The sequence below is a fragment of the Ovis canadensis genome, chromosome 5, assembly GCF_042477335.2.
Source record: "Ovis canadensis isolate MfBH-ARS-UI-01 breed Bighorn chromosome 5, ARS-UI_OviCan_v2, whole genome shotgun sequence".
Taxonomy (NCBI): Eukaryota; Metazoa; Chordata; class Mammalia; order Artiodactyla; family Bovidae; genus Ovis; species Ovis canadensis.
In genome coordinates this window covers 50,302,422-50,329,505 of record NC_091249.1, presented here as the reverse complement: position 1 = coordinate 50,329,505, position 27,084 = coordinate 50,302,422, and the positions used below count along the sequence as shown (strand labels likewise).

General features: G+C 37.3%; 1 protein-coding gene across 2 annotated transcripts in view; it reads left to right on the top strand.

The window, feature by feature from the left end:
* The window catches only part of COMMD10 (COMM domain containing 10), a 183,511-nt gene extending 164,657 nt beyond the window's left edge, over positions 1–18,854 (top strand). The window contains exons 6-7 of one of the 2 annotated variants that reach the window (XM_069591720.1): positions 16,619–16,678; positions 17,685–18,854. In XM_069591720.1, the coding sequence (XP_069447821.1) occupies positions 16,619–16,678; positions 17,685–17,723 (99 nt within the window). In that variant the 3' untranslated portion in view covers positions 17,724–18,854. Of the gene's footprint in view, positions 1–7,481; positions 7,676–16,618; positions 16,679–17,684 lie in introns of those variants that run through there. The other variant, XM_069591721.1, reaches the window with a different exon arrangement.
* The last annotated feature ends 8,230 nt before the right edge of the window (positions 18,855–27,084 follow it).

The window sequence follows — 27,084 nt, the reverse complement described above, 5'->3', positions numbered from 1 at the left end:
ATCATTCTTCTAATCTTGATATAGTTAAGAATTATATTTTTACATTTTTAAGTCTTTTGTTTGTTTCTCGTTTCCTTTGTATTTTTGTTTCTGCCAGTTTTTATCCTTCTTCTAAAGGTAAAGAGATGAGATGCTTGGTGGCAAATTTAATTGTATTCTTTATTTACTCTTTTTTATGGGCAAAGTGGGAACCTAAATTATATCTGGGTGTTGGGTTACTTGAATATCAGCTCTGTTAGTCCCTGTAAATTTTAAATATTGCATAGTTAGAAAGGAAAAGGTATACTGGGAGAAGTTTACGGAGAGCTTTGACTTCTGGTCAAAAAAAGGTAGAACTTTTAAATGTTGGTAATGAGGGAGATACTAACCATTTTTATTAGAAGAGCAACTTGATAAAAGTGGCACTTTTAAAAACTGAGTATGGCATCTGTATTTAGCATGATCTAGAGAATGATGAGATTGAAGAAAAAAATTTATGCAAATTCAACATTCTACACTTGATCTTAACCCAAAGGCCAAGAAGCAATGCAAACACAGCATTCTAATTTTTGAGAAATTGGTGCTTAGACCAAGTAGTGGCTTGTGGAATGGGAAGGAAAGGGGAAGGATTGCTGCTTTCTTCAATATAATAATTTTGGTAAGCATTCCCAAATGCAAGTGTAGGTGTATTACTACACTTGCCTAATGTACTTCTTATACTTCAGAACCTATCTCAAATCTAGTTTCTGTTGCATAAATGTAAGTGCTCTCCATTTCAAACCAAGACCAAACTGAGAGCATGATCAGTAATGTGGTTCTTAATCCTAAGCCACCCACATGGAAGATCATCTTTTATGAAGGGCAACAGTTAGCTCTGTTACCATTAATATGCTTTCCAATTAGTCTGGCCCATCTTGAAAGAGCCTTTGTCTGTTTGGAAGAGTTCTGATTTGCAGCATTGTCCTTGGCTACTTTTATTTAAGCCAGTGTCTTCATAAATGTCTAAAAGAGAAACTCTTAAACCATTGTTTCACCCCACTTTAGGTAACATTGCTCCACACAGATAACCTATATTTTTTTAAAAACCATTAACTTTTCCCAACTACGTGACACAACTCGGTCTTTGTTCACAGCTCTTGGCTAAATTCCACCAGCCTTACTGATTTTATATTTGTTAGAGCTGACTTGAAAGTGAAAATCACTTGTTATCACTTTCCGTTTAGTTCAGTTTAGTCGCTCAGTCATGTTCGACTCTCTGCAACCCTATGAACTGCAGCACGCCAGGCCTCCCTGTCCATCACCAGCTCCCAGAGCTTGCTCAAACTACATCCATTGAGTCGGTGATGCCATCCAACCATCTCATCCTCTGTCATCCCCTTCTCCTCCTGCCTTCAGTTTTTCCCTTCATCAGGGTTTTTTCCAATGAGTCAGTTCTTCACATCAGGTGGCCAAAGTATTAGAGCTTCAGCTTCATCATCAGTCCTTCCAATGAATATTCAGGACTGATTTCCTTTAGGATTGACTGGTTGGATCTCCTTGCAGTGCCAGGCACTCTGAAGAGTCTTCTCTAACACCACAGTTCAAAAGCATCAATTCTTCGGTGCTTTCTTTATATTTCAACTGTCACATCCATACGTGACTACTAGAAAAAACATAGCTTTGACTAGATAGACCTTTGTTGGCAAAGTGATGTCTCTACTTTTTAATATGCTATCTAGGTTGGTCATAGCTTTTCTTGCAAGGAGCAAGCGTTTTTAAATGGCTGCAGTCACCATTGCAGCCCCCCAAAATAAAGTCTTTCTCTGTTTTCATTGTTTCCCCATCAATTTGCCATGAAGTGATGGGACTGGATGCCATGATCTTATTTTTTTGAATGTTGAGTTTTAAGCCAACTCTCCTCTTTCACTTTCATCAAGAGGCTCTCTAGTTCTTCTTCGCTTTCTGCCATAACGGTGGTGTTATCTGTGTATCTGAGGTTATCGATATTTCTCCTGGCAGTCTTGATTCCAGCTTGTGCTTCATCCAGCCAGGCATTTCTCATGATGTACTCTGCATATAAGTTAAATAAGCAGGGTGACAATATACAGTCTTGATGTACTCCTTTCCCAATTTGGAACCAGTTTGTTGTTCCATGTCTGGTTCTAACTGTTGCTTCTTGACTTGCATACAGATTTCTCAGGAGGCACATAAGGTGGTCTGGTATTCCTATCTCTTGAAGAATTTTCCACACTTTGTTGTGATCCACACAGTCAAAGGCTTTTGTGTAGTCAGTAAAGCAGGAGTAGATGTTTTCCTAGAACTCTCTTGCTTTTTTGATGATCTAACCAGATGTTAGCAATTTGATCTCTGGTTCCTCTACCTTTTCTAAATCCAGCTTGAACATCTTGAAGTACACAGTTCATGTACTGTTGAAGCCTGGCTTGGAGAATTTTGAGTATTACTTTGCTAGTGTGTAAGATGAGTGCAATTGTGTGGTAGTTTGAGCATTCTTTGGCATTGCCTTTCTTTGGGATTTGAATGAAAACTGACCTTTTCCAGTCCTGTGGCCACTGCTGAGTTTTCCAAATTTGCTGGCATATTGAGTGCAGCACTTCACAGCATCATCTTTTAGGATTTACAATAGCTCAACTGGGATTTTATCACCTCCACTAGCTCTGTTCATTGGAGAAGGAAATGGCAACCCACTCCAGTGTTCTTGCCTGGAGAATCCCAGGGATGGGGGAGCCTGGTGGGCTGCCGTCTATGGGGTCTCACAGTCGGACACGACTGAAGTGACTTAGCAGCAGCAGCAGCAGCAGCAGCAGCAGCAGCAGCTTTGTTCATAGTGATACTTAAGCCCCATTATCTTAAGGCCCTTATCACTTTGGAGCTACACAAAATTTAACCTGTTCTTAAATAAAGTTATATTCCAGTCACCTATGGAATAATCTATGTCTTAATTCCTTGTTCCATTAATCTGTGATTTTTGAAGCAGCTCTATGTGACCTGTCATAAATATAAGTGATATTTGATGGATACTCAGCATTCTGTCATTTTTTTCTCGTCTAGGTTAGTAAATGTCTTTGAAACCCCTGTTTATTTTCTAGAACTGTAAAATGCTAGAAATTCTATAAAGCAGTTTCAGGTTCACAATTATTGTTGAGAACTTTTTAATATGTTATTTAAAGGTTTGTTTTATTAACTTGGCCTAGGTCACAAAGCTCATTAATATTAATGACTAGGCTTCTGAGGCATATAGCTTCTCTAATCATCAACAGATACAAAATGTTAAGCCAGACTGTATAGCTTTATTATATTATGAGTCATTTCAGGCAAACATCACATGTAACAGGCAAGAGCTGAACAGTCCAGTTTTAATGTTTCTGAGTCAAACCTTTGGCTTTTTATTTCTCTTTGTAGATAAACTATAGAGTTTTTAAATTGACATGGAAGCATATTTTCATAGACTTCATATGAATATATAATTCATTAAAATGCTTGGAAATAATCATTCAGAACATTTTTTATTAATCAAATTTAGATAAAGGATAAACCTGGAGGCACATTTACTTTTTTAATACTACCAATTTTAAAATCACATTTTTCTTCTCTTAAAGAAGTTTGCATGATATGAGATCTTACTGTTGTTTGAAAATTTATATAAATAGGAGCTATTAAGTGATAATTCTGTTTATTCCAAAGAGATGATCTAACAGTCTCTGTAGCTGTCTCTAGCTTTTCCTATAAAACAGCAGTGCATCAAATGGTAGTGAAAAGGGCCTGAAATTTCATCCTTGAAATGAATAATTATGCTTTATTCAATACAGCTGATTTTACTTTCTTCTACTAGCATGTAAACAACAGGTCCTTTTAAACTAGTATTAGTGAACATAATTTGGAATATGAATGCTTATTAGGTCACTTTTGTTAAGTAGAGCTAATAATTTGAGGCATTTGTGTACAGTAGGGATTGGCAAACATCTTTTCTGCAAAGGGCCAAATAGTAAATATTTTTTAAACACAAAAGCAACCACAGACCATACATAAACCATACATAAACAAATGAGTGTGGCTGTGTTCCAATAAATCTTTATTTATAAACACTGACAGCAAACCACATTTAGCCTGTGGACTATAGTTTACCAACCCCTGGTCTTCATTCATTTGAATTCTTCATTTTCTATGCACCTCTTTAATCGACTGGTGTTGGCTTCTTCTTACCAAAACACCAAAAATACTTTGGCCAATGTCAGTAGCAAAATAAAAACTTCCTAGTCCTTTTTTCAGTTGGGTTTGGGGAGCCTTTGACACTTGAATTGCTCCTTCTTAAAACTCTTTTATCTTTCTTTAGGGTCCATGATAGCACTTTTTGAGTTTTTCTCCTACCTCTCAAGACATTTGTCAGATTTTGTTTTTGCAAGGCCCTACTTTTTTTTTTAATAGCTGATTCCTTAAATATTAGTGTGCATTAGGGATCTGTTTATATTTTATATTGTTTCCAGAATAGGCAGTCTATAGGCACAGAGAGTAGATTGCTGTTGGGACAAGGGGTTAGGAGGGAGGGTTGGTAGATGATAGCTAAAGGGCCCGTGGCTTCCTTTTGGGGTGATGAAAAGGCTCTAAAATTAATGTAGTGATAGTTACATAGTTCTATGAATATACTAAAAAACTAATGAATTATACACTTTAAATGGTTGCATTGAATGGTGTGTGAGAGTCTCTTGGACAGCAAGGAGGTCAAACTAGTCAATCTTAAAGGAAATCAACCATGAATACTCATTGAAAGGACTGATGCTGAAGCTGAAGCTTCAGTATTTTAAAGGTCACCTGAAGCAAACAGCCAACTTATTGGAAAAGTCCCTGATGCTGGGAAAGATAGAGGGCAGAAGGAGAAGAGAGTGGCAGAGGATGAAATGGCTGAATGGCATCACTGAGGCAATGAACATGAACTTGGGCAAACTCCAGGAGACGGTGAGGGACAGGGAGGCCTGGAGTGCTGCAGTCCATGGGGTTGCAAAGAGTTGGACATGACTGGGTGACTGAACACACAGAAAATGATGTATGATTATCTCCACAAGGCTGTTAAAAGACTATAAATTAAAGTCTCCAATGTTGTTTTTTTTCCTAAGTTAAAAATTAAGCTCACATTCCACCCTTTACTCAAGTACCATAGTACAGACTGAACAATCTCCCAGTGCTATCTATTTTGAATTCATAGTAATAACCCCCAGACACTACATTTTAAATGTAAAATGAAAATCTTATTTATGAACTCCAGATATACTCAGGATTATAGAAAAATACCAGCTTTTTAGAACCATTTCATCTTTAGAATATGCATTATTAGTTCATTTGATGATTCCAAGAGGAATTTGCAAATTATAATCAGGTAATTAGGTTAGCAGGGAACTAATGTGGATGGGAAAAAATCTGCTCGGTCTTCATCTGTCAGCATTACAAGTTAAAAATTTGTAATGGAACAACATGATTACAAGTTAACAATTTCTTCTAGATGGTTATTGCCTTAAATTAACCTCATAATCAAATTAGTTACTGTGCCTGCCTGTCTTTAGGGTTTTGGGCCCACATGTGTTGAGGGTGAAATAGTGGGTTTTCTATTATTATGCTGCAGGTTAACAATAGGTTTTCAGATGCCTCTTACATGATGAATCCAATGCCCTTCATAACATGAAACAAATGTTGAACTTACACTTTTTAGTATGCAGACACAGAGCTTCCAACTAGCTGGTAAGAACTGTAAATTGTAACTAAATTGTAAAATTAATGCTCATTTAGGTGCACATATTGGTTCTTTTTTAAAACCTTAACAACTGACCTGACAGTATGAGATGGAAAAAAAAATTAAACCAACATACGTTTTTAATTGCCTTTTTTTTTTTTTTAGCACTGTGAATTATGTTAGGTTGCTTAATTTAGGATGCAAAGTGTGCAGTAGCTGCTGAAAGTATCCATGCACCATCCAAATTTCTGTGAATTTACTCTTGGTATGGTAAAGTGACTTTATGAACAAAGGAGAAACCCAGACTTGGATACTGAGCTCATAGTCTTTAAACCTACACATTGAAAACATAATATGATTTCCATTTGGTATCTAGTTTACCCGGAATCCCTCAGTTAGGATGCTAACATATGTTTTGAGAAATTAAGTAATGTCACTACTCCTAAATCTGTAGTGATAATGGTTTAGTAATCAGATAGGTACTTAAAATTAGAATAAAGTATAATTTTCAGAAAAAGATAACATCACCTATAATATTTATTACAGGAAAAAAGCTCCATTTTTTCCTCTCAGTGCTCTTAACATAATTTCTTACTATATTTAAGAAGCTTCATGTAATCATATTCAAAACCTTTTATCTAGCCGATTATATTCAGCAACCGTAGCTAAATATTTCAATACCAAGGCTGAAAATCATAGTGACATATCAGCATACACATAATAAATTATAGTTAATGAATACTATAGGAGCCACAGTTTGATTGGTTCCAAGTTTGTGATCTGTTCAGGCATAGCACATTGTTAATTTTTAAGAGGAGAGAAAATATGGTGATGATATGATTGCCAAGCATATTGTTTTGACTACACAAGAATAAAGTAATATTTTAGCCAGAATGAAGAGAGCATATACAGATAACAGAGTAAATGTTCCAAAAGCTGCAGTATATATCCCTGATTAAACATTTAGTGACAATATTTCGTATATATTTTACATGATTTTTATATTGAATAAAAGTTTCTGTCCAAAAATGATTTAATGTTATGTTGAGAGCCACAACTACTGTGTTTTTAGCTGAGTATGTATTTACAAAACCTCCTGTCTTCAGCTTTCACTTGTTTGAGGAAAAGGCCTTCAAGTATGAGAAGCCATTTTTCAAGCTAACTAGAGAATCAGTACTTAGAATTTAATTATTGTACTACATGGTCCACATATTTACTGAGTATGGGAGAGTTATAAGACCTGTAAAAGTACTCTCAGCATAGGGGGCAAACACTGTAAAATACTTTGAAAACGTTGTCATCAGTTAGACAAAATCCATTTATTCTCATACTCTCCATGTATATTTTCCCACTCCCAGTGGGTGAAAGGGAACATATTTAAATTTAGCAACCTACCCTTCTTAAAATTAAGCTTAATAAACATCTATTAAGTTATTAAGTACTATGATCAAGTACTGTACTAAGCTGTTAGATGCAAATAAGGGCAAGCCCCTCCCTTGAACAGCCTACCATCAACAGTATTTGATTGGCCAAAAAGTTCTTAAAGGTTTTCCTGTAAGATAATGGAAAAATCTGAACAAACTTTTTGGCCAACCCAATATAAATGTAAGTAATTCCATACAATGGGAGGGGAGTTTGTAGGAGAATAGATATATGTATGGGCTTCCCAGGTGGCTTAGTGGTAAAGAATATGCCTGCCAGGCACAAGATGTGGGTTCAGTCCCTGGGTTGGGCAGATCCCCTGGAGAAGGAAATGGCAACTCACTCTAATTTTTTCACCTAGGAAATCCCATGGACAGAGGAGCCTGGTGTGCTACACCCCACGGAGTCGCAAAAGAGTTGGACATGACTTAGCAACTAAACAACAATAACAGATACATATATATGTAGGGCTGAGTCCCTTTGCTGTCCACCGGAAACTGTCACAACATTGTTAATTGACTGTACGTCAAAACAAAATAAAAGAGTTTAAAAAAATTGTTTTCGTTGCTAAGTTGTATCCAACTCTTTTGCGACTCCAGGGACTATAGCCCGTCAGGCTCCTCTGTCCATGGGATTTCCTAGGCAAGATGACAGGAGTAGGTTGCCATTCCCTTCTCCAGGGCATCTTCACAACCTAGAGATCAACCCACATCTCCTGCCTTGGCAGGTAGATTCTTTACTACTGAGCCACCTGGGATACCCTTTAAAATAAAATAGGGAAAGATAGGAATATGCATAGGGTGCTGCAATGTCAACTGAGCTGAGTATTAAAGAATCTAGCCAAATGAAATAGCTGGTATATGTCCATGTATGTATGTCCATGCACACCAAAGAGCAGTTGGGAGCGTTACTGGGAGAAGACAGGGAGCAACATGTGCAGAGACCTGAAGCATGCAGAATGCCACAGCCGCTGCTGGGCATGCAGTGCGTGAGGAGGATGTTGGGAGATGAGGCCCAAGGAGGAGTCGTGGGTCAGGTCGTGGAAGTCTTGAATGCCATGCTCATGATCTTGAAATTTGCTTTTGTTGCTTATATACTGCCATTATTCCTAAACAGATAAGCATTTGGTCAAACCTTACGTTGCAAAGATTGGAAGAAGACAAGTTATAATTAGGTTGGTTTGACCCTAGGGAAATGCTGTTCATGGCTTGGATTCCATGTGTTTGTTGCAGTTGTCCTTTTATAACTTCTATCAAACTTTGATACAAGCTCAGGGTTTTCAGTTTGCCCACTGCCCTCCTCAAATAGCAGGGCCAGTGCCTGTGAGATTTTGGATCCTGCTAGGCTGGGCAGTAATGTAATGAAGAGACTTTGGAATCACAGGGCTTGAGGGAGCAACAGAAATCAGCTCCATATGCAGGTGAAAGTTGTAATTTTTCTTGCTGTGTTTCTCTGTATGATGTATTATATTCGTTGGGCTAACATTGTTTGTTTGTATGTTTCGGACTAACGCTGTTTGTATGTTTGGAATTAGAATTTTAAACATGGCGACTATGTTAACTTTGTGACATTTTCACAATAGATTAAAAAAATAATGTAACAGAGACAAAGAGTTGCTTATTTGTTTTCTGGAAATTTTTGAGAAATTTAAGATCTTAACCTCACATTTTACATCTCTTACTTGGCACCTTATCAGCCATGTTTATTGAACTATTTACCCTCAGTAGAGCATTTATGTTTTTCATTACATAATGAATTAGAAAAGGGAAATAATTGTGCAAATTCATGGGGAGAAATCTTTTTCTGTAAGTTAGCTTGATATGCAGGTGAAAGTGCTATTTTATCTTGTTACCATAATGATGTAGTGGAAAGAACAATGACTAGTTCCAGTGCTGTGTACTTTGCATGAGTTACTTCAACTTTGTGAGACTAGTTTTCTCATCTGTTAAATAAGATGGTTGAGTCAGGCTACTGCTAAAGCTTTTTCTTATTGACATTTTGTTGTCCTCTACCTCAGTTCCCCGCTTTACTTTGTTTATAGAGGTTGCCTGTCAGCATCCTTAAGTCATAGAATTGATAAGAACCTTGGGCAATTGTGTAGTTCAACCACCTTGCAGAAAAATGGAAATTTGCTCTTTCTCTCTACCTAGAATGTTTTACTTGCACCTTTTCAAACTGGCATCCTCTGAATCAAGCTGATTATAACATCTATTACCCCTTTTGTTGCCAGGATTAATTCCATTGACCTGATAATGGATAGAGAATCCTTTTTTTCTCACTATTCTATGTACATTCTTATAGTTGGAAGCTTAGCTATAAAGGACAACCTGCCTACCTAGAAAAGGATCTTTCTTTGGTCAAGAGTGTACTCATTCCTATGGCTTATCCATTTCTGCATCAGCACTGTTTAAATGTTTACTGAATTACTGAATATTATGGGTGGTAGAAATGGTTAATGCTTATATATATGAGTAGAATTGCACTGACTATTCAGTAATAGTGTAGATAGTCCGCAAATAATAAGAGACACTGGAATATTTTTACAGTGATCTGTAACTGTATATAGTTATAGAGTATAATTTATAGATACATTTATTTAAAAAGTGGTGTCTAATGATTTTTGTTTTATAAACCACTCAGTGGAATTTGAAATATTATGTAAATTTTATCTCTGTCTATTTCTGTAACTGAAAAGGAGAAAATTTCTTTAAGTACCTAGCAAATTATTTTTAGGTTTAACTAAGACAAGAGATTAGTAGTATTTCTTTTACTGGAATCCTCTACTCCTGATTTTCTAGGTATAAATATAATTGTATGGTTTCTAATTCTGATGTCATACTTAATTTTAAAAGCTAAGCAATGTAAATTTGGTTTAATTCTTATCTAGTTTATGTCTATATTATTTAGAGTTTATTATTAAATAATTTGTGATGAGACTAATGCATTTCTGTCTTGAAAAATATGTATATGTTCCTAATTTCTAACAAATGGGAAAGCAAATTATATTCTTACTGTCAGCTTCCATTAAGTTAGACCTCTCTGAAGACCTTACTAAATTTTATTTCCATGGGAATTTTGCTAATGGGTATATGCAACATTATCTAGGTACTCATAGATAGGATTACAGCTCAAAAATAGAGGAAATAGGTGAACAAATACATTTTCCTTCTCTTTTCAGAAATGGGCAGAATGTCAGTCTTTGCACCTTCATTTTCACTTTGCAGTGTTTTCAGATAGGGTGCAGAAAGTCTGTTTGGTGTTAATGCATGAGATCAGCTTAGACAACATAAGTAATGCATTTTCTAAATGGGCTCTTGGTTATATTCTTATATATATAAAGCAGAAGAAAGAGAGTAAATCTTCTAGTCTGTACATATTTAGTTAACAATATTAGTGACTTTAATGAGTCTTACTGGAACCTTGAAGGCAGGCCACCCAGTTTTATTGCCTGTGTGGCAACTTACTAAATTATTTGGATTCAGGTAATAAATACCTCCAGTTTCACATGCCATGCAAAATACATTTATGAACCTGGTGATAATCATCAGTTATGGAACACCTACCTACCCTAAATATTGGTGTTCTGAAGGGGTCAGTCCCAGGCTGCCCTCCCTGTTCACACTGCTTTCTTCTCCTGGCAGTCTTATTCAGTTTAAATAACAGTATATCAGTAACTCCCAAGTGTGTATCTCTTAGCTAATTTCTTTTTCTGGCTTCTCAGGCTTATTTCACATATTTTGGGGGAATGTAACAGACATATCAAACTAACTGTGTCTGAAACTGCACTTTTGAGTCTCCCTTCAAATCTGCTCCTCTGTAGAGTTTCCTATCTCAGTTGAATCTGTCAGTTTCTCTTGCTGGAAACCTGAGAGTCATTCTGACTCCTCCTATTCCTTCACCTCCTTCCCCAACCCAGATCTGTTTGGTCAGTTCAATTCAGTTCAGTCTCTCAGTCGTGTCTGACTCTTTGTGACTCCATGAATTGTATCACGCCAGGCCTCCCTGTCCATCTCCAACTCCTGGAGTTCACTCAAACTCATGTCCATCAAGTCAGTGATGCCATCCAGCCATCTCATCCTCTGTCATCCCCTTCTCCTCCTGCCCCCAATCCCTCCCAGCATCAGAGTCTTTTGCAGTGAGTCAGCTCTTCTCATGAGGTGGCCAAAGTACTGGAGTTTCAGCTTTAGCATCATTCCTTCCAAAGAAAACCCAGGGCTGATCTCCTTCAGAATGGACTGGTTGGATCTCTTTGCAGTCCAAGGGACTCTCAATAGTCTTCTCCAACACCACAGTTCAAAAGCATCAATTCTTTGGCGCTCAGCTTTCTTCACAGTCCAACTCTCACATCCATACATGACCGCTGAAAAAACCATAGCCTTGACTAGATGGACCTTTGTTGGCAAAGTAATGTCTCTGCCTTTTAGTATGCTGTCTAGGTTGGTCATAACTTTCCTTCTAAGGAGTAAGTGTCTTTTAATTTCATGGCTGCAGTCACCATCTGCAGTGATTTTGGAGCCCAGAAAAATAAAGTCTGACACTGTTTCCACTGTTTCCCCATCTATTTGCCATGACATGATGGGATCAGATGCCATGGTCTTCGTTTTCTGAATGTTGAGCTTTAACTGAACACTCTCTCTTCTACCTCTAAACCATTAAACTTTTTTTTCACTTTTCTCTATCACTGCTGCCGTCACTATCTTTGCCTACTACTACTACTACTAAGTCGCTTCAGTCGTGTCCGACTCTGTGCGACCCCAGAGACGGCAGCCTACCAGGCTCCGCCATCCCTGGGATTCTCTAGGCAAGAACACTGGAGTGGGTTGCCATTTCCTTCTTTGCCTAGACGAATGCAATATAACCTCCTAGCTGATTCTCCGCATCTAGTTTGTCCAGCTCTAATCCATTTACAAATAAAAGCCGAAGTGAGTTGCTAATATGTAAATACAGTTACATCATTCTTAAAATTCTCCAATGACTTTCCATTGCTCTTAGACTAAAGATTTTCTCTTCTTTCCATCCCAGAAGAGATGATGGGGCCTGTATTAGTTTGCTAGGGCTGCTGTAACAGTACCATAGCCTGGGGAGCTTCTAATAACAGAAGTTTATTTCCCCACAGTTCTGGAGGCTAGAATTTTGAGATTGAAGTGTCCTCAAGATTAATTTCCTCTAAGGCCTCACTCTTTGGCTTATAGACGGCCGTCTTCCTCCATTGTCTTCACAGAGTCATTCCTTTCTGTGTCTGTATCCTCATCTCTTCTGATAAGGACAGGAGCCATATTGGATTAGGACCCACCCACAGGGGTTTATCTTTTGATTTTTGAATTATAGGGTTTCTTTATATATTCTGGATATCATATTCGTATTAGATAATGATTCATAAATATTTTCTCCTATTCCATGGGATAGAATCTTCTCTTAAATCTTCAATGTTATCATCCCTTTGAGACCCTTTTTGACCACCTAACCTTGAATCTCCACCTACCTACCCCCAAACACACATTACTTCTTGCTTTTTCTTCCTAGCACTTATCAACAAACATTCCTATATGTATGTTGTGAATTATGGTGATAGTTTTATTGTTGTTGTTGTTGTTACTATTTTTATTACATTTCTTGTTTATTATCTGCTTTCTGCAACTAGAATATGAGGGATTTTGATTTCTATTGCTCCTTGCTATTTATGTAGTACCTAGAACAGACTTTTTACACCTTTAATAAAAACTTATTGAATAAAAATGCATGAATTTAACACATAACAGTGCTGTCTTTTTTTTTAATTGGTAAAATATAGCACACATGCAGAAAAATAGCACAGTAATTTGTCAAAAAAAGAAGACATCCTTATATCGAACACTAAGATCAAGAAATAATTATTGCCTGATTTATAATAATAATGATCAGAAGAAATGAGAAGCCTCTCCTATGCTTTCTCCCAGTTACTGCCTCCTCTGTCGAGTCACCCAGAGGTGATCAGTGTTGTGATACTTCAGTAATATTTTTGTTGCTTCATTACAGTGTTACCACCTAAGTGTTTCTCAAACCTTTCCTGTTGTTTTTTTAGAATCTTCTTATGCACAAATTCTGTGCCCACTCCTGATGTTCAACATTGTTTTGTTAGATACATGCATGATACTGTATTTGACTGTAGTTTGTTGTCCTGTCTGAATAACATTCCATTGTATTCCTCTTCTGTTGAAACAAAGTTTTATTACTTCCAGTTTTGGTTCTTTTGAATCATAATGCTATCACTATTCTTGCATCATATCTCATGGTGCCCAAATGTGTATATTTCTATAGAGCTCAATATTAATATTTAGGACTGAATTTCTGGGTCATAGGATGTATATAAATATTCAGCTTTAGTGGATAATTCCAGACAAGTTTGAAAGATAGTTATACATAATTTTACCCCTTTCAACATATATTTTCATGTTTTTCTCTGTTTGGATATCCTCTTCTGGCAAGTGCCTATTCGAGTCTTCTTGTTGCTCTTTTTTTTTTTTTAAATCAGATCAAGCCTGTCAGTCCAGACTGCCCATGAGTAGCCTTTCAGCAAGGGGAACTGCCAGGAAACCTTCCAAGAAAAAGGCTGTTTCTAATTATTTGTCCCTCACTCCCAGTCCTTGCGTTCCATCACTGGCCAGGCTTTCGGATCATTCACACTGGCTAAATCAAATTTGGCCTCTGAGGGTCTCCTGATGATTTCCTCCTTCTCTTCAGCCAAATGCTACCACCCATGTGACATTTTTTTAAAAAATTGAGATATAATTTACATAACATAGTATTGGTTTTGGGTGTACAACATAATGATTTGAACCTTCTGTACATTTTCTGAAGAGTAAACAATGAAATTAAAGAGTTGATTCTCATTTGATAAGAAAATTTGTTACTTTCTGGTTATATTCTCAAGGAAAGCTCAAGTGTGTGTTTTCTTCTTAAAAATGGTATAATCCCAGGAAAGACTTTGATCAGGTGTACTCATAATATTTGTGGGACCTGAAGGACGAGTGAAAAAGGAGGCCATCGTTCATTCTAAACTTAAAGTCATAAATAAAGCTGCCAAACTGTTAAATGAAACGTGATCTATACTTTTTTCTCAGTAAAGTACTTCTATAATGTCCTGAAAGATCAGATTTGCATTTAATATTCTTGGACTCGGTGGGGTTCCATGTTAGATAGAACATGACATGGTGGGAAATTGGACCCTGGCCAGCCCCATCCCCCTTTCCTTTTTATCCTACATGCCCCATCTCCATCCTTATTTCTCCAGAACTTTTAACCACTGCCCCTGGCTACCCCTTGGGTAAACATAGATTCTCAAAATCTAGGATAATAACTCCTTATATTTAGACATGAAACAAAACCATTCCCTCACTTTTTCATATTCTCATGGTCTTCTCTAAGTCATTGTGTGTCTAATGGGAAATGATCACAGTAATAACTACCAGTTATTATGCCAAACATAGGGGGTTTTATATCAAGGTATCAGTTCTTTTCCTTCTTGGGGCTATTTCAGTAAGGTAAGACAGTCAATTTAGTTGACCTTTGAACAATACAGGTTTGAACTGTGCAGATGAAAAAAATCTACAGATAATCCACTTACATGTGGATTTTTTTCGATAAATGCTGTGGCACTACATCATCTGCAGTTGTTTGAATCTAAGATTGGGAGCCACAGATCTGGAGCGGCAGTTAAGGGACTTCATCCACAAAATTTGGTAGACACAGCAAGTCCTGGATCCAGTCTCCCAAGGGTGCCTAGAGTCTACTGTTATGGATGGATGTGTGTGTATAAAAATGAACATCTCTCTATATATACACACACTCATGCACGCGTACACACACACACACATTGTTTTAGATATTATTATTTTAAGAAGTATTTTTTTTTAAGTTGCCTTCCTTTCCTTTCCTAAGTGTAACATGACTAGAAAATACTACCTTGAAAGATGGCAAAGCAAAATAAAGGAAACAAGAGCCTAGCTTGGCTGCTACCTCTAAGTTACAGCAAATCAGTTGTTGACATGCTGATTCAGGCTTCGTTCTCTCCTAACTTTTGGCTATGGGGGTAAAGAAATGAACTTGCTTCACTTTTCCCTAGGGTAAACCTAGGCTTATCATCTGTTTAACTGCCGGAGGAAATATGGCATAGCTGGATAATGCTGATTCAGCCTTTGGAGGTTTCATGTTATGTGCCAACAACTAATTTTTCTAATATGATTGAAAAATTCATAGTTTTAAAAAAATCATTTGTAAAGGATACAGCTTTAAAGCCAGTGTGCTGCTTCATTCATTTTAAAACTTAAGTACTTATGTGAGTGTGTAAGACAAGCCAAAGAAAGGAATTTGAGCCTGTGTGCTTGGGCTACGTGTAAAGGGAAGTGCCATTTCTGCGCAGAGCCCCATTGACTCTCCTGAAGTTAGCTAGAGAAGACCTGGTTTGAAAAATGTTGGCTTTCTAAATAGAAATGGAAATCATTAAAACAAGTAAAACCAAAAAACAGTGAGGCTAGAAACTTGGCATTAATATAATGTTGGCAATGACTGTAGGCAGTTAAGCGCATGAATCAATGTCCGTTGGCAGCAGTTTTCCACTTCTTCAGTTCATGGTGCCTGTCATGTCACAGGAGCACGACAGTGTGGTCAGAGCAGGTGGCACATTCCTGATGTTCTCTCCTCGTTTAATTTTCATTTCCCAAAGGTACCTTGAGTAAAATAAACATGTTGGAACACTTTTCAGAAACTAGTTTGTTTCCTCCATTTACAAAATCAACCCCAAGCAGATTGAGGTGGGTTGAGTTAAATGTTGCCCTCTCTCTACTCCACCGTCCTGTGTACATGCATAATATCACTCAGTATCTGTAGCATCCTTAAAGAGTTCTCTGTTGCCTGTGAGGGGAAAGGAATGAGCATGTTAAGTCCCAGCTTTGAAGCTGTGTGTTAATTGTTAACTTTTGCTGAGTCTGTGCATTTAAAAAGGTAACCATCTCAGCAGGTTAAGATCATAACTGTTAGTTGATGCTTGGAGGCAGCAGCTGTGCTGGTGTGCGGCATTAATGGCTGGATGAGTTCAATCAGATATGCTACCGCCAGTGTCTTTGTGTAATGGTATTTACCAGGTTTCGAATGGACTGCTGAGAAAGATGAAATATAATCTCATGTATTATCTGTGTCTTGAAAAAAATAGATAATGAAAGTGTTCCCTTGTTGGCCTGTATTTTGTTAACCTTTGTGGAATCAACTTAAAGAACAGATACCCCTGTAGAGTTGAAACCTTTTGTTACAGTGGAGTGTTATTAAATGTATTTTTTGAGTCCTTGTAACAGTGGGGTTGAGTAGACCAGGTAAGTTTTTTGGGTTTTTTTCCTTTTTTAAACCACTCAGAGAATAATGTGGCATATTCTGAGGCTAGCTGGAGAGAAAAGAAATGCAGTGTAAACTGTACAAAACTAAATTTTTTTCTTTCTTTCTCCCTTCCTTCCTTTCTTTTCCTTATAGAGCCTGCAGAAAGTTCTTGTGGAATTCAGTCACAAGGAATTGTTTGATTTCTATAACAAGGTATGTATTTTTTTCAATAATTTCCTATATGGGGTTTTTTCACAATGTTTCCTCCATTTCATGAATTCTTATTTTTAAATGCCCTATTATGGAACTATGGAGCTTGAGTTCCTTAAACTTCCCTTGTGAATACCTTGTGTTTCACAGTAGGAAGCATTGCTGCGATGAAGAAGATCTGACAGACTAAATCAGGAAGAAAATGAATATGGTTTTGATTAAAGCAATAGGATTATTATTTTAATGTAGAGCATAAGTAATAAACTGTGTAGTGTCTAGCCACACTGACCCTCAGATAATGTTAAATATTTTAATTTCTTGGCCCAAGGGAAAAGGAACATACCAGGCCTGTAAAGATTTATCTTTGAGGATATTTCATGTTTCTTTTTATTTTTATTTATTTATTTTTTTTTAAATTTATTTATTTTTTTTCCATTTTTTATTTTTATTTTTATTTTTATTTTTTTAAATTTTAAAATCTTTAATTCTTACATGCATTCCCAAACATGAACCCCCCTCCCACCTCCCTCCCCAGAACATCTTTCTGGGTCATCCCCATGCACCAGCCCCAAGCATGCTGCATCCTGCGTCAGACATAGACTGGCGATTCAATTCACATGATAGTATACATGTTAGAATGTCATGTTTCTTTTTAAATGCTGATCTTCGTAACCCAGGAAAATGCACTGTTCCCTCTACCACCCTCCGCCCCCACTTACAAATCTTATGTAGTGATCATTTAAGATAAAGCAGCTAGGTTCATTTTAAACAATAGTATTTAGAAATCCTTCTGTACAAATTCGAAAACTTAGCAAGCTGGGATTCTAATAGCTTCACATAAAAAGAAAATTTTTCCAAGTGGTATATTTATTGCCCTGTGAGTGGATTTAAAATGCAGAGCTACCAGTTGCATTCTTTCCCTTTATTTGCATGTTTCTAAACAACACTTCATATGAATTTCTCTCCCTTCACCAATTCTCTCTCTCTCTTTTTTTGTCTCTGTAAACAGCTAGAGACCATACAAGCACAGCTGGATTCCCTTACATGATGTTCTTGAAGACTGGTTTCTCTATCACACTTCTGCCACCTCCTTGTTTTGCTTTGAAGATTAACTGCCAGGTTGTGTTTTCTGAAGGATTCAGTCGCTTTCTCCTTGTAAATTATATGGCTTATTGCTTCTTAGACAAATAACAGCCGAGGAAAATCATTGTTATGAGTACTGATGTTCTAATATACATTCTCTGGTTCTGCGTGCCAAAAGCAAGCAGTTGTTTAAGAACGTTGTTTTAAAGGAAACAAAAGTGGCTATCATGTGGTTTTTACTGCTTACTTTTGCTTTATTGCCTGACCTGTTTATTTTTTATATACTTGATGATACTTGCGTGTTTTAAGGAGGATCTGTGGATATAATATAATGTGTACCTTAGAACACAGAGTGTCATTAATTACATTAATAAAGACAGTAGCCACATTCAATTAAATACATTATGGCATTTTTTTCCTTTAATATAATGAGTATATTTTGAAATTTTAAAGAAAGCTAGTACTGGTTTATAAGTCAACTCTAATGAGCATCTCTGTGTGCTTAATTTTCTTCTCTGAGTTTAATGATTTAATAACAGTTTATGTTTTTGTGTGCTTTTCTTTGTACTGCAAATTAATAATAATTCATAGCATGGGAGACAGATTCAGATCATGAATAAAAATAATTGTAATGACTGCTAAATGAATATCCTTAAATTTTTAAAACATTTTTATATTCTCTTTCTGTAAATATGTTAATTAATTTCAATCAATGAGATTTTTATATCTTAGAATTAGTTGAACTAAAGTGCGCAGTATTTTATGCTATGGTTATATATATACACATATGAGTATAGTTGGCAGCAGAAAATAATCATTTGAAGTTTTTATGAATGAAAAGTCTGTACTGTATTTTTTCTAGGGAGACAGGCAGACAGCAAGGGAGGGAGGAAAGAAGGAAAACGGGAGAGAAGGAGAAAATGAGAGAAAGCGAGAACAACAGAGAGATTCAAATATGACTTCACATGAAAGAATTTGATTTCAGAAGTATCCTATGGTTAAACAGAACCATTGGATTTAAATCACAGTCCTTATATGAGGTATCTGAGTAATACAAATGTTAAATGTCTCCCAAATAAATGTTCAGTATATGGAATTTATGCCCTTATTTATTTATATGTGTGGTTGTATGTTGTTGCTTAGAAGGATTGGGTATTTGGATTATTTCAGAATGTAAATATTATAGTGGCTATCCATAGTTGATTGATTTGAAAAGTTGTTAAACTTCCATCGATAGCATATCTAGAAGACACTTTTATAATGTAATAGGATTTGTTTCCATATATAGCTTGTAGGACCTGTCATATATTTTTATGCACTGTTCTGCTGGTCCCCAGAGGAACGTACCTGACTGCTGTAAACATTTTGGTAAATATTCTTTCAGGCTTCTTACGTACAAATAGACATCCGTCATTTCAAGCTGAATTTGTTAGGCCTTCCTGACAGTGACCATATGAATAGGTAGACATTTTCATTGGTATGATGCCGACTTAATTCCCAGTGTAGGTATCTAAGTGAAATGTGACACTTCATAATGAAATTTTCTATTGTAGCTTAAAATAGTGGTAAATAGTTATCTCTCCAGTTTAGTTCAGGAAAGTCTGACCAAAGGCATTAAAGGAAGGATGGGTCATTGGAGGTCTAATTCCAGCTAAGAACATAATTATTCTTGAAGCATATTTAATTGCAGATGATTTTACTTCTTCAGCCACTACCATTGTTATGATACACAAGTGAAAAAGAAGGTATCATTCCCAAAGATTATTGTGTGTTATTTTTTCACAGAAATAAGGTGGGTGGAGTGATAAGTGGAAACCGAAACCTTCTTTCTCAGCAGATAAACATGTTTTATGTGAATGCTTGTCATGAGGATTGAATAAAAATATAATTACTTGTTAGAAAGAAGCACTGCAAATAATATTTGCAGTTCTTTGACTAGAAAAATCTGATTTTTTAAATTGGGAAACACCAAAAAATCATAAATGAGTAACCAAAAGTTATATACTGTCATTTTTCAGAAATGGTCATTAATGACATTTTAGTAGATTTTATTGAAGGTTATTTTTTTCCTATTCATGTATCTTTCTCTACTATCATTAAGAAGTCCTTCATTTGAATGGATAATTATTATTTAATTATCCAATCTATCAGTGTTGGCCAGTGAGATGATTTTCAATTTTAAAAAATACTAAAGAACTCACTGATGAAGATCATTATAAATAAACCCTAGACCACATTTTTTCATTATTTTATTATTAATACAGATTCCTAGAAGTGGGATTGTTATGCCAAAAGTATGAAGATTTACTTTTATTTTTACTTTTAATGGAATTTTATTGTAAATATAAAAATGCCTATTTTTTTAAAAAATGTGTTAAAAAAAGGTCTCTCCCCAGGAGTACCCACCTAACTCATTGGAAACATTTAGTTTTTACCATTTCATATGTCTCATGTAAATGTAAACACACATCCCTCTTTGTATTTGTTTTTTTAATTTATATTTATTTTAAGGCCATTTTTGCATACTGATAAATTACTCCCCCAAAGGTTATATCAGTTTATACTCATACCAACAATAAGTGAAATTCATCTGCCTCAAGCCAACTTAATCAGCCTCTTCTTCCTACTGTATGTTTCATTCTCAACATTATTTTTAATTTAGGGGTGGGTTTTGGGAAGAGTGTGGAGTGAGAGTTGGTTGGATATTGGAGCGTCACTAATTACCTGGAATATATTATGTTGATAATTCCAGAGAGATAGAAGAGGAAAATTTCTGCTAGAATCAGGAAATGTGAAAAACAGTTGCCCAGTAGCTAAGTGAAGTCAGATATTTATTTATTTATTTCCTTCCTCAACAAATATTTTATGACTGCCTATGGTGGCAGGAACTGTGTGTACTCTAGGTACTATGCTAACAGTGATGAGCAAAACTAATACACTTCCTGGCTTCTTGAAGTATAATGTGTTAGACAGTATAAAAACAAGCAAAATGTAATAAATTGTGAACAAGTATGGGATGAAAAATAATTGAATTCTCTTAAGAGAAAATAAAAGATAGGACCAAATTTATATGGGGCATCAAGGAAGGAGTCTCAAAGGAAGTGAGTTTTGGGCTGAGTCCTGTAGGATGAGTTAGAATGAGGCCGTAGCAGAATAGACTGAAAAGCATTGTAGATAAAATGGCCAATGCAAAATCCCAGAGACTGGAAGAGGCTCAGCACGTTCCAGGAACCAAAGATCAGTGTGGTGGGAGTGTCATGACAAGTGAACAGTAGAGTGGTTATCAGTAGAGAGGCAGCCTATCACAGTTCAGTTCAGTTCAGTTGCTCAGTCGTGTCTGACTCTTTGCGACCCCATGAACTGCAGCATGCCAGGCCTCCCTGTCCATCACCAGCTCCTGGAGTCCACCCCAACCCATGTCCATTGAGTCGGTGATGCCATCCAACCATCTCATTTTCTGTCGTCCCCTTCTCCTCCTGCCCTCACTCTTTCCTAGCATCAGGGTCTTTTCCAATGAGTCTGTTCTTCTCATCAGGTGAGTACTGGGGTTTCAGCTTCAGCATCAGTCCTTCCAATGAACACCCAGGACTGATTTCCTTTAGGATGGGCTGGTTGGATCTCCTTGCAGTCCAAGGGACTCTAAAAGAGTCTTTTCCAACACCACAGTTCAAAAGCATCAGTTCTTCTGTGCTCACCTTTCTTTATAGCCAACTCTCACGTCCGTACATGACCACTGGAAAAACCATAGCATTGACTAGACGGACCTTTGTTGGCAAAGTAATGTCTCTGCTTTTCAATATGCTATCTAGGTTGGTCATTACTTTTCTTCCAAGGAGCAAGCGTCTTTTAATTCCATGGCTGCAATCACCATCTGCAGTGATTTTGGAGCCCAAAAAAATGAAGTCTGACATTGTTTCCACTGCCACCACCTAATGTCTTACACATGTATCCCCAGGGTACTGCCTTCTGCAGGCTGCCATCATCTTTGCCCTGATTACCCTGCTTTCTCCAGCCTCACTTCAGTCCAGCCTCCACACAGAGCTAATATTCTTATTATTACTGGAGTATAATTGCTTTCCAATGTTGTGCTAGTTTCTGCTGTACAACAAAGTGAACCAGTTATACATATACATATATCCCCTCCCTCTTGAACCTCCCTCCTGCCCCTGCTCTGACCCTGTCCCATGCCTCTGGGTCATCACAGAGCACCAAGCTGAGCCCCCTGTGCCATACAGCAGCTTCCCACTAGCTATTTGTTGTACACAGACATTGTATATGTACAGCATATATGTCAGCGCAGCTCTCTCGGTTCAGTTCACTCTCCCCGTCCCCCTTGTGTACACACGTCTGTTCTCTGCGTCTGTGTCTCTAGTCCTGCTCTGCAGATAGGTTCATCGGTGCCATTCTTCCAGATTCCATATATATGCATTAATATATGATATATGTTTCTCTCTTTCTGGCTCATTTTACTTTGTATGACACTCTGGCTCCATCCGTATCACTACAAACATTAACCATGTTAATTTACACTACGTCCCTGCATTAAAACTTCAAAGACTTCCCATTAAACCTCCAAGTAAAATTTGAAGTGTTCAGAACCTCAGGACAGACTAAGAGTCATGTACTAGTTTTATTGCCTTTTGTGCTACTTAATTTGCTTAAGCTCAGTTTCCTAATCTTTGTGATGGGAATAATAATAATCTAAATTACATGGAATTATTATGAAGATTAAATGAGATATTTCAAATTAAACATTTAGCATAATTCCTGATTTACAATAATCATAGAAGTGTTCACTGTCATTTTCATAATCACTAAGAAAATGACTAGGCTTTCTGTTGAAATTATTCCATGTAAAGTGTGAATTAAACCTGGAGAAAGCTTCCTATGAAGCCCCTTCACTTTGTAGTTAATTAGTGTTCTAGTAACAGCTCTATCCTATGATAACTAGATTTGAGCATATTGCCTATCTATCCCATTCTTAATTTTTTCTAATAACAAGGTAATAGGTGTGTTGTGAGATAGTACCATCTTTCTACATAGCTCTCCTAGCTCTGAGGATTCTTCCTCTCTAACTCTGTTCAATGAATTCTTACCTCTTCTCACCTTAAACAATGGCTTCTACAACTTATTTATTATACCAGGTGTCTGTAAACTATGCCCTGTGGGCCTAATCTCCACCACTTGTTTCTATAAAGTTTTATCGGAACACAACTCTGGCGGACAAACTCTCAGTCATCCTTGTCTTTTGATATTTATACCTAGGTCAAATCCTGTCCCCTTGAGTGTGGGCAGCACCTGTTAACTTGCTTCTAGCCGATAAAATATGACAGAGGTAATGGGATGTCACTCCTGTGGCTGTTACAGTACATAAAATTCTGTCATGATACCAAACTCATTTAGAGACTTTCTCCCTTCTTGACTTTGAAGAAACCAGCTGCCATATTGTAAGAGGGGCTCTGGACAGAACCACATGGCAAGGAACTACAGATGACCTCTCGGTGCTGAGGGCAGCCAGCAGCCACCAGGAAGCTGAGGCCCTAAGCCCTCAGTCTTGCGGTCACAAGGAAATAAATCCTTCAACAACTGGAGTGGGTTGGAAGTAGATTCTTTGCCAGTCAAGCCTCCAGATGAGAGCATACTCCAGTTGACTGTGATTGCAGCCTTGTGAGAGCCTGCATGAAGGACCCTGACTCTGGACCTGATCCATGGTAACTGTGAGATAATAAATGCATGTCAATTTAAACTTCTAATGTTATAATAATTTTTTATGTTGTAATAGATGACTAAAACTAGTCACGTTCTTTTGTTTACATATAGTCATACAGTCCATGGCTGCTTTTGCGATACAATGGTAGAGTTAAGTAGTTGCAACAGAGAGCATGTACCCAGGAAGCCTATACTATTTACTTGCTGTTTAGGTGCTAACTTGTGTCCGACTGTTTTTGCGACCCCATGAACTACAGCCCATCAGACTCCTCTGCCCGTGGAATTTCCCAGGCAAGAATACTGGAATAGGTTGCCATTTTCTTCTCCAAAGGATCTTCCCGACCCAGAGATCGAACCCACATCTCCTGCTTGGCAGGTGGATTCTTTACCACTGACCACCTGGGAAGCCCATACTATTTATTACCTGGCTCTTTACATGAAACAGTTACAGAGCCATTTCTTATATACCACACATCTTTAAGGCATCCCTAGAGGAATATTGCAGTTGGTAGGTACATAAATTCATAAGACAGATATATATTTCTGTAGCATCACTTTTATTTTCATTTTTGCCAGCCACATGGCCATCCAATTAGACACTGTGGTTTTTCACGCTCCGTATCTACTACAGCCGTATGACTAGGTCTCACCAATGAAAGTGAGTGGAAATTATATTCATCTTCACTTTTCTTTGCCCATTCTGACTAAAACATAGATTTCATGGGAGAAGGGAATGGCAACACACTCCAGTATTCTTGCGTGGAGAATTCCATGGACCAAAGAGCCTGACGGGCTACAGTCCATAGGATCACAAAGAGGTGGACATGACTTAGTGACTGTCACACACAAGGTTTTAACTGAGAAGATAAGGATGATGCCTTAAGGGATAGAGAGCAACAAGATGGAAGGAGGCTGGTCCCTAAATGTGCTTATGGAGCAGTACTGCTAATATGCCCTTGACAAGCTTTTGCCTCCAGACCCTTATATGAGAGATAAGCATTTTGTTTAACAATTGTATTTGGTGTCATTTTAGTACAGCATCTTAGCTGGTAGCTTAAATGGGGGTACCATGATTTTAATTAGCCAGTGATTTAGCACATGTATATTTTTAAAGAGAGATGAATATTTTACAGCATATAATTAGAAATGCTCTTCCCAGGTGGCACAGTGGTAAAGAATCTGCCTGCCAGTGCAGGAAACACAGGAGACCGTGGGTTCAACCCCTGGGTCGGGGAGATCCCCTGGAGAAAGAAATGGCAACCCATTCCAGTATTGTTGCCTGGGAAATCCCATGGACAGAGAAGCCTGGTAGACTATAGTTCATGGGGTCATAAAAGAGTTGGACACAGCTTAGCAACTAAATAACAACAATCTAGTTGGAAGTACATATAAAAGTTACAGAGAAAATGGGAAATTTCCAAGAAAAATTTGTGCTCAGAGCCTGCAACTTCAGGCTAAGCTCTTAGGACTACTGGAGGATATATGAACCCCTCCCTAGTGTGGTTACTTGGAAAGTTTAAGAAACCATAGGTATATGTTCTAAATTTCCCCCAACATTTTACATAATCTGTTTTCCACTGTTGAGGAAGAGGGCCAAGACAGTTCTGACTTGTTCAGGCTCATTAGTCAGAAACTGCTCAGGAATTAGAATTTAAGTTTCAAATGAGTCAATTTTGCTTCCCTAAAACTTTGATTTTTGTCATCATCATGCAAATAGTTCTACTCAATACACCAGCCTCATTTAATGCTAATACTAGGAGCACATTAATTTGAGGGACTTTATAGTAAAGCTTAATGGCATTTATAATTTTGGAGAATTTCAAGGCTTTTTCATTGCTTCCTTCCCTCTCCCTTCCCACTACCCCTGTCAAACATACTCTAGAATCTTATCAAAGGTCTTTTGCTTTTGTCTGAAGTGTAATAAGGTTGTACTAGCTGACTCAAGACCTGTGATCCAAATCCGAGTGCTGAGTTTTCATTGCTTGCTTTCTTTGTTTTATTTGAAATAGAAAGTTATTAGTTTTCATTTCCAAAGAAGTGTCTGCAAAGACAAGAAAGCTGAGGCAGGTCCAGGCTGTGTATCTGTAAGGAAGAGGAGGTTACAGGATTAGAGAAACTGTTTTAATCTCCAAAGCTGGAAAAATAATGAATAGATAATAATGTTCCCTTAGTAAAACTAGAGTTCAGTCAGTTTTAGCATCTTTTAATGAGTATGAGAATCTCATTCTATAAATGACTTGGATTTAAAAAATTTTTTTCTTCAAAGGAATCTAGGTAAAGGAAAGAAGGGGAAAGCATTTAACAGTAAATTTAATAGCTGAATTTATTTCTGAAGTTTTGAATAATACAATACATCCTTCCTGAATTGTTTAAGGAAAAGTCAATGATACGGTTTTTCTCATCTTTAATGTAGATTTGCTGGGAAGTGTGGAGCTCAGTGATATCTCAAGGTTGTTTCCCGTGTCTCTTTGCTTCTAGAATAACCAGATTTTCTTGGTACTCTTTCTAACCCACAGTTCAGATTCTTCCTACAGGTTCAACCAGGCAACGTATGAACAAAGCAAGAGGCTGTCCCCAGAAACAGGCTGCTGTAGCACTTCAACTTTGGAAGGTTCAGCGTTTCTTCTCCTTCAGAAATGCTGTTATGCTCTGGCAGCAGAGCACAGTAATTTTCCAAATGGTCAGATAAAGTAGTGACTCATGCATCCCAGACCATGAGCTCTGCTTTGCACTCCAGCCTCTCTATTATGTGCTGAAGTAAGTAGTCCTGTGAACATCAGGGTATTGAAGACATTGGCTGAACGAACTAATGGGGTGCACTAATAGTTTTTCTCCCTCTGCCTCTCTTATTTGCACTGTGCTATCTGAATTCTTAAAAACAAAACCATCATAAACCTCAGATTTACACAAGTAGGTTTCAAATGGCCTTAGCCAAATATATTGATAATCTGCTTAGGGAGTAGCCACTTCTCTTCTGGGGAGGGTTGCCTAAAGTCACTGATCCTTTCCTTTACCACATGGGAAATATATGAAGAGGATAAAAGCCTGATAACCTGCTAGAGACCCTGATTTCTCCTGTCCAGAATGCTGGAGCAAGTTCTCCTGCTGCTGGGAGGAGATTTATAGTGGTCATGAAGTTGACTTAGACACTTCTGCTACTGTTGCTACAAAGTCTGAAAAACAATTATGTTCCTGTGAAATTCGGAGGTGATTTATGTGACAGGGTCAAATGGCATGCTCCAGAAAGACATCGGCAACATTCTGACATTGAGATGTATAGATTTTGTGAGCTCATTACCCAGATGTCAGTTTTCTATTGAAAAAGTTGTCTTGATTAAAGTTACATATAAACACCCTGTTTACAAAGAAGCTTTCCCCACTGATCTGGGAAGTTCAGTGACAAAGTTTTAGAAAGACATCTCCCCTTACACAACACAGATTGTCCAGCTTGTATATTTGTGATCACTTAGAACAGAAGTCTGAAAAAGTTCACATAGATAATGCAGAAGGCAAGCAAGTTGCAGTAGAAAGCTGTTCAGTAACACTTCAGTTAAAATTTTCCCTTTGTTTCCAAGACCGTGTGTTTAGATGTAGAATCCCAGTGTGAGGGATCCGTT